Source organism: Microtus ochrogaster, unplaced genomic scaffold (genome assembly GCF_000317375.1).
Source record: "Microtus ochrogaster isolate Prairie Vole_2 unplaced genomic scaffold, MicOch1.0 UNK148, whole genome shotgun sequence".
Lineage (NCBI taxonomy): Eukaryota > Metazoa > Chordata > Mammalia > Rodentia > Cricetidae > Microtus > Microtus ochrogaster.
In genome coordinates, this window is record NW_004949246.1 from 88,325 (window position 1) to 97,041 (window position 8,717).

The 8,717-nt window shown below is 43.0% G+C and overlaps 1 protein-coding gene across 1 annotated transcript; it reads right to left on the minus strand.

The window, feature by feature from the left end:
* Positions 1 to 1,994: 1,994 nt before the first annotated feature.
* Positions 1,995 to 4,664, minus strand: LOC101996972 (granzyme-like protein 2). The gene is made up of 5 exons (XM_005371978.1): positions 4,610 to 4,664; positions 3,469 to 3,619; positions 3,018 to 3,150; positions 2,557 to 2,811; positions 1,995 to 2,147 (listed from the first exon to the last, which is right to left on the minus strand). Exons 1-5 carry the CDS (start codon positions 4,662 to 4,664, stop codon positions 1,995 to 1,997), a joined length of 747 nt encoding a protein of 248 aa, XP_005372035.1.
* Between the last annotated feature and the right edge of the window lie 4,053 nt (positions 4,665 to 8,717).

Here is an 8,717-nt window from a genome sequence, read left to right on the forward strand (position 1 = left end):
AAAAGACCTTTCACTAGACTTGATACAATTATTGCCATCATCAGTTCACACCAACTGTAGTTACCAGGACTGGGCCCACAGGAGACCAGCCCTATCAACAACCAGTCAAGGAAGAGGTAGGGCTTACAGGGCCCCACTCTTCATCTCTGAACTATGGGCTATGGATAGATTCTGGGAGAGGAGCAAACCACTGTCCTTAGTGTGTATCCACTGATGAGTCTACCAGGCTCCAATGAATTGTTCCAAATCCGCAGTGACACAGATGGTCATTGTTAATCTCAGGGGTCATAAAACTAAACACATATATATGGACACAAGAGAGAGATTTGTGAGGAGAGCCTAGAGTGGACAGGGATGTTAGGGAGGTGAGACCTTCAGGGAGTGTTCAATAAGCATAGAGTACATGTAAGGAACTATTTTTAATCAAAAGATCTTTTTCCTTGCTCTCATCTCTGTCTTTCCTCCATCTCGACTATCCCATTCCCTCAAATTCTTCTCCATCCTCCCCTTCAGTCCTTCTCTTCCCTTTACTTCCTCCCTTCTCTCTCCACCCCCATGCTCCTAATTTTATCAGGCGACTTTGTCTATGTCCCCTTCCCAGGTGGATCTATATATGTTCTTATTAGGGTTTCCCTTGTACCTTAGCTTCTCTAGGATCATGAACCAAAGGTTCAATATCCTTTGCTTTACAACTAGTATCCACTTATGAGTGAGTACAAACCACGTTCATCTTTCTGGGTCTGAGTTACCTCACTCAGGAAGTTTTTTTTTTTTCTAGTTCCATCCATTTGCCATTATGGGGCTAGGAAGAAGCCTAGCACTAGAGAAATTCCCAGGAATTCAAAAGATGACCCCAGCTAAGACCCTAAGCAATAGAAAAGAGTGTACCCAAACTGGCCTTGCCTTGTAGTCAGACTGATGAATAACTTAAATATCACCATAGAACCCTCATCCAGCAACTGATGGAAATAGAGGCAGAGACCAAGAGCAGAGCACTGGGCTGAGCTCGCAAGTCCAGTTGAAGAGTGGGAGGAGTGAGAATATAACCAAAAAGAAATGGAGAATAAATGATCTTTACTAACAAAAAAAGAGAAAATGTCAAATGATTCTACATGTAAGTTAGTTAACGTACAAATCATTTCAGATTGCCTAGCATATTATAACTGCATGAACACCCAATTTAGACACAGATTGTAAAAATAAAAAGTCCTATGCTTGGCAGGCCTTGAAAAAAAAGAAATTGTTTTTAAAAGTTATCAGGCTGCCATCTATGACTAGGAACACAAGCTAAATGCTGTATTCATGGATGTTCATGACTCAGCTCACATTAGGGCTCTGTGAAAAGATTATATCCCGAGGAGAAGCCCTGAGCTGACCTGATGCAGTGGAAGAGACTTTACAGGTCTAGGCACACAACATTTGATCCTATGCTAAAGTTCCTGATCCGGGTGCTGGAGCTGTCCTGTGTCATCTCCTGCATCACTCTGGGCAAGGTAAAGAGAGGTGATTGCAGTTCTGAGATGAGATGGCAGCTGGGTAAAGAGGCATTGGGGTGCTGGACCAGGAGACCTGGGAGGAGCCTCAGAGTGGACTTCCTAGGACCATAGATATTCCTTAGAGGGTGGGTAGAGTACTAGGGAAGGGCTTGTGAACTCTCCTTCCCTTTGTAGTCTAGTATATTTGAAGAAATTCAGAAATGAAGAGGGCATCCTTTTCAGACCAAGTCAGTACTCTTCAGGACTGAAGCACTGGCCTATATATGTGCTGTAAGAATGGAGTTGGTGCACAGGTATGTGCAGGCTTAGTAAGAAGTATTTGAAGACAGCAACCAGGAGACGAGGGGAGGGCGAAGAAGCTGGTGCACAAAAGTGATTAAAACATGAATTCACAGAAGAAAATGATCTCAGCACTTTTCTGAAGACAGATTGTTTTATTAAGATTCAAATAGCTGTACCCCAGGATGTTGGACACTAGCCCAGACACAGAGCTGTCTTCTAGGATTGTTGCAGGACTTTCATTGTTTCCCGAATCCAAGGAATAAAGCTTGAGATTCTGGTGAATACCCGAGGAGGTTTCTTGGTACAAAAGTGATAACTGACAATACCCTGGGCCACATTGTCACATACAAAAGGTCCCCCAGAATCTCCCTGTGGACATAAAGAGGAGAAGTCCCTGTAAAGATTCTCTTATCACCTCCAGTCACACACATTTCTCCCCATTCTTCTCTGCTCCCACTGAGGCCTGGGTTTTCAGATGGAAAGATTAAGGGCCACCATGGACCTCTGTCCTGAATGGGATGAAGGTTCATGGACTCTATCACTCACTAACTGTAGTGTCCCTGGGCAATGTGTCCTTTCTTCTGTCTCAGTAGACTGTAGTTCTCTTATTTTCCCAAAGTGAAAGGAGAGAGGATTAAGGGAAAATGTTAGATCCTTGTAGGCTGATCCCTACATAACCCTAGACTATCAGCAGTTGTACAGAGGGAGAAGACATGGCTGTCTGTCTGCATTATAACTCTGTCCCTGGGCAAACATTTGAAGACAGCTGAGTCCTTACCTTACCAGTAGCCTTCTTCTCTTTGGGATTCCCCACACAGAGCTGGATGGAGTTGTTGTAGTATCTGGACATTACTTGGCATGCTTGGCTATTTTGAACTTCTAGCTTTACTTCCTGAAGTGTGTTAGGTAGACTACAATCGGCCAGTCGTCCCCAGCCTGCCACTGTGCACACCTGCCCAGGTTTCACCCAGTCCTGGCTCTTTGGAAGGTCAATGGTCTTCACAGCATTACTGAGTTGAGCTTTGTGTTTCAGCTGGTCAGAAAGATGAAGAATAGTTCATATTCAGCATCTCAGCAAACTTAAATCACACATGGGGTTTCCTGTACCTTCCCCACCTGCAGAGAGCCCAAAGACCCATTCTATTGCCTGGGACCATAGTCTAGCCACCCAGAGAGAGGACTGGAAGCATAACCTAGTAATCTCTAGTAGCACACCAAAAATAATCAGTAAAATGGTACCTTCAGTAGCATGATGTCATTGACCTTTGTATCACGATTATAGCCCTTGTGCCATATGGCTTTAACAACAGGGATGCGCTGAGTGTTTTTCCGTTGCTTAATATTGTGGGCACCCAACGTTACATTTATTTCACTTGAAAATAAAATGGATTAAGCACAACATAGGAACAATCAATAAGTCTCTAAATTGAAGGTGGAGGGCTCAGTCTAAGGCAAAGCTTGACTGAGTAAAGATCAAGAAAATAATGAGGAGTATTGTGTTCTAGGTCTTCAGAAAACTCCCCAGCCATTCGGATCCTTCACCTACACCATCTGGTCCCACATCCCACAAGCAGTTTAGGTCAAATACAATAGTGAGGTTGATCTTTGTCTTTAGTCTATGTTTAGGGACAACCTGTATCAGTTGTTATTTGGTCAGTCCCAGGCAACAAAGCCGGTTGCTTCTTCTTACCTTCCATTACAGTGAGCTGCTGTCATTACGATGTCTTTTTCGACCAGGAAGCCACCACATGTCTTTGGATGTGATCCATTTTTATAAATCTCTAAGAATGCCATGTAGGGATGGGAGTGGCGTTTGGCTTCTGTACCCCAAAAGATTTTCCCTAGAAGAGAAAAATTGTTCTGCACCTGTATGCTTGTAGAAACTGTGCAACAAACCTGGTGGAGAAGAGAGCCTTTTGTAAAATCTGTCACACATCAATAAAGGGTCCCTGACTTCCTAGAGGAGGCCTTAAAACCTCTGAGGAGCAGATGGGGAGATGGGGTGGGTAAAGGGGAGAAGGAAAAGAGGAAGGAGGGGAACTGGGATTAGTATGTAAAAATTCAATTAATTGATTAATTAATTAATTAAAATAGGAAGGGTCCCAGGCTTCTGTGGATGATCACACAGGGCTAAAGCATGATGCTACTTTTTCACTAGTTTTCAATTTCTTCGTGTAGTAATGATGGAGCCAAGACTTCTCCCTGAGTCAGATACAACCTCAAGTACCCATCAAGGAAGAATTCAGCACACAGTGACCAGAAGATCTAAAATACAACCAATAACCCAACTTCAGTTGCTCCTCTGTCTCATGCTTCACCTGGAGTCCTCCTCAGTTAAGTACTGGGCTTTGCCTAATGTTAGCATAATACACTAGTGGGGTAGAAAACTCCGGCTGCCTTTTCTCCATTCTGATTAAGGAAGCATGGTAACTATACCATTCAGAAACAACAAGATTGTTCTATAAACCATGAGAAAACTTCAAATTGCTGTGCCAGAAGCTCGATCCAGGTGGCAGTTCCAGGATAAAGCGTCCACTCTTTGGTCTGGCCAACTAGAACTTTCAGGCATCATTTTCAACTGTATCTTTCCAAGGGAGTGCTATGATATTTTCACAATTTCTCACTTTTATATGACTGAGATCTCACTCACCAGGTGCCATTACAAGTAGTTCACTGTGATTTCAGAACCCTCTTTATCCAGTGCTGGAGCTAGGCTAAGCAAAATTTGAGGTTAACAAAGTGAGAAGTAGACCTAGACAGAGCCTGGCAGGAACACTGTGGGAGTGTTAGAGGTGACACACTCTAGACTAGGGAAGGAAATGGTTGCTTACCTCCTTCAGTGCTGAATGGCAGGACAGCCACCAGGAGGAGCAGGAGCAGAAACATCTTTCTCAGAGGTCTGACTAGTTCTCAATTGTCACCTGTTGTTGCCTCACACCTTTTAAGCATGTTGTGTAGAAAGAGAGTCATGCACGGTGGCCACGAATTTCCTGTGTGGTTTTTAAGATCCGAGTTCTTGCCCCATTCATGTGGTGAACGTGCAGGAAGCACTTTGTCAGTCAGTTGCTGGTGAGCATGACCGCATTCTCCACAGGAATATTGGACTCTGAGGAGGGAGGAAGAGCCTGCTGAGGCCTTCTACATCAAGTAAAGAGGGAGTCCCCTTCTTATGTCAGTGATCCGAGAGCTGCACTATGATGGCTTTGTCTCCTTAATTTGTGATCAGGAAATTATCTCCTTTAAAAATAACATCTCTACATCCCGTATAACTCCCTAGGAGGAGCTCAAGTCTAACTGCTTTTGGAGGAACATGAGGACTTCTTCTGTTCCACACTTGAAGTCCTCTTTTAAAATGAAATCCTAAAGAAAAGCTGGAGCACCTGTGAAAATCTCATGAGCTGTGAACACTGCTGTGAGGTGGGATGAAGTGCTAGTGTGATGTTGTGACACAAGAGGCAGCTTTATAGAAACGATTGCACAGCAAATATTAAGGGTCCAGTGCAGTCTAAAAGGACACTGATGTTCTCATCTTCTTGACATTTCAAATGTTGAAATCATTTCATCAACAAAGTAGTTAGCGGCAGGAAAGGAGAGATGAAGAGCAGAAACAGATCTGTGCTGTTCCTGCTGAGTGTCTGCAGTTGCTCCTGTTCCACATTGTCAGGCAATCTGGTCCCCAAAGAAGAATGTGATGTAGGCAAAGCTAGCGTGCTGCCCACTTCTCTGTTTCCATGAAGTAAACACCTTCTCTCTGTGTCTGTCTCCCTGAGGAACCAGTTTCTCTCTCCCCTGAAGAAGCAATTTCTCTGTCTCTCTCTCTATCCCTGAGGATCTAGCTGCTTCTCTCTCTCTCTCTCACTCTCTCTCTTTCTCTCTCTCTCTCTGAAACAGCTTCTCTCTGTCTCTGTCTCCTCTGAAGAACCAGCTCTAGTTCCTCTTGCATATGCACGTACTTTTGAATGAAAATTCAAGTGCATTTCTTCTAGAACACCAGAGTCCTCCTGACATTTGAGACTGCTTTTCTAGACAATCTTGTCATCTAGTATAGACACAAGGAGAGCTCTGATGTAGCTGTGTGTGCTCCTCATGCTGACTTTTCATCAGTCACAGCAAAGCTGGAATCATCAAACATATTCTCTTTATCTTCAACCTCTCCCTAAGGAATGTGAGAGAGATTATCATTATATTGTTTCTCCATTAATTTACTTTGATCTTCTTCCCCTAATTTATAAATGATAAACACATTTAGTGATGTTGGAATAATTATTAAATATCTATGTAATACGTTACTGTATATCTGCTCAAACAAAATCCATCAGTTTAGACACATAGAATATTGAAGATGCTAGATTATAATGTTACTCTGCAGCCCCTGATTATCATTTAGATGCATCAGACCGACGCTGTCACAATACTCACTGATTTCTTAAATCTTGATAATGCTATCTCATTTTCCTGGTAGTTAAACGACTTTTGAGCAATTAGGACAGACTCTTGGGCTACCGTTCTGCCTCACACTTGGCTCACATCCCCATTGTCTCAGGGCTTCCTGGGACCAAGTCACATTGTCAAGCAGCCACACTGTGAGTGTCCTAGTGACCTGTGACCTTTCTCAGAGGTGACTGCGGTTCTGACCAGGGGATGGAGAATATGTGCACAAGATTGAACACTATCTGTGGAATGAAATTTGTTTGCTGCTGTGAGGATTTCACTGATGAATGTGTAGTTGTCTGAGGACTTTGTGAATTGAAAGAAGGGAAACAAATGGGGTCAACATTTGCATGGGATACTGCATGTCATGTATGTGAGGGAGAGGTCTGGAAGGTAATGAGAAAGGGCCAGGATCAAATCATCAAAATAATGATGAAAATTTCTCGTGTTTGAAAAATCACTGAGGTCCCATAATGAGTGCTGTGAACTCCAAGTAAGAGGAATTCAGACAAGGGTCTAGGCCATGCGAGCCCTTTCCACTTGTGTCTTTGCTCAGCCTTTCCCTTCCAGTCAAGCCCTCTCCTTATATAGTGCTTCTGTGTCCCTGCCACCCACAACTTCTGTTTCTGTCTTAAGATCACAGAGAAGCAAGGTAGACCTGGGCCCCTGCCCGGCTGTGATATCAGCTACACCGAAACCTTCTTCCTGGGTCCAGATAGCTGAAAGCTCCAGGGAAAAGAAGCCTCATCAATACTTTATCTGAATAGGGGATGGTGACTCTCAACATCTTTAAGCAACATCTTATTCCATAGAGATTTGATCTTCTTATATTCTCCCAGAATGTTTAAAGTCAAACAATTGCCATTGTTGCAAAGTGTAGGAAACACATTTGATCCTTTTAGCTGTTTTTACTAGTGAAGTGCAATGTCATTGTGTAGACCTACAACAGCCTTGCACAGCTATCAACAATGTTCTTCTTAGATGGTTTTCACCTTTCTGTATGGACACAGTGAGCCTGTGTGATAATGCTGTCCTGTTGCTACACTGCCTGACTCTATGTGTGTCTCTGTTCATCTGTGAGAGACTGTTGTACAAACACCAGCATCCTGAGCATGATGCTACCTCATGCTTCATACATGGTCATTTTTTTAATCTAATAACCAGGCACCAAGCATTATTAGATAGTTCAGGACTATATTTAGTCACAGAAAATGGAGAAAGTGTTAAAACCAGAGTGAGAGCTGGAGAGGGGACGAGGTGATGACAGAAAAGTCTACCTGAACTCTTATCTAGACCACTAGGATGTCTCTTCCCAGAGGGAGTTTGCTCACATATTCTCCAGAGATTTTTAAGGCAGACTACATGGTTACCACAATTTTTGATATTTTGGAAGAAAATTATGAGAAGCTAGTGGGGAATTTTTGTAAGTGGAACATGGATGTCAACAGATTCATCTGAGAAAAGCCTGAAGTCTTACACAGGCCTCTGTTCTTGTTTCTAAAGAATAAACACCCCCAGTTAAGGTGATACTATTGCCTGGCTTGGGTATTTCTTTTGCCTCTATTTATAAAACCCACTACTGCAAGCAAAATGGTACATGCAGTTGGCGTATTTGTTACATTGCTTCCAGGAACCTCACTCAAAGTCTTGAGTGTCTGCTGAGCTGCTCACTGTGTCTGAGGATTGTATCCTCCTTACTGGTTTAGTTTTCGGGAATGGGACTTCCAAGCACAGGAAGATGGCAGATGGAGAACTGGAGAGGAAGAGTTTGCTGTGGGGAAGACAGAGTGGTACTGAAAGGATGCTGACTCTGACCGCTGTCCTACAGTAAGCACTGAGTTTGCCTACTGGGACTTCCTCCTTGTAGTTCCAGAGACAGGACACAAGAGGGCCAAGGAGTCTATGTGAACTGACGCTCTTTAGAGCAAGGTGTGCTGTAGAGAACCTCATGGACACTGTTTGATTTGATGCTGAGAATCTTCTTGGGGAATTCTTTGGTCCAGAGATGAGAAATGACATGTCCTAGATATTTATTCAATTAAAAAGTCACATCAGCACAAGAATCTTGTAGAAATATGTTATCTAATACCTCTATTTTTGGGGCTAACAGATATCTGTAGTCCCCAGGGAGGTAGGTTTCAAGTTAGTGTAAAGAAAGGAATTTGGTTTCACATCACACATCCTCTCCAGATACATATTCAAGCAAAGCAAGCATCATGAAAAGATTTAAATGGAGGAGTATCAGCCAAGAGTGTAGACCAGGAATCAACTGTATTCCTGAATTAACTTAATAGGATGCATTGTGGTCACTTCCTTTCTGAGCCATCCATTTTCATGGAGGTGGGTGTATATTTGAACCTTTAAACATTTTTTCACCAGCCATGAATATTTTCATGAAATGAACGGAAAGCCATAGCAAATATTTCATACTCAGTCCTCTCAGAATAGATGGTGTAAGGTGTATGTCATACTCAGTCCTCTCAGAATAGATGGTGTAAGGTGTATGTC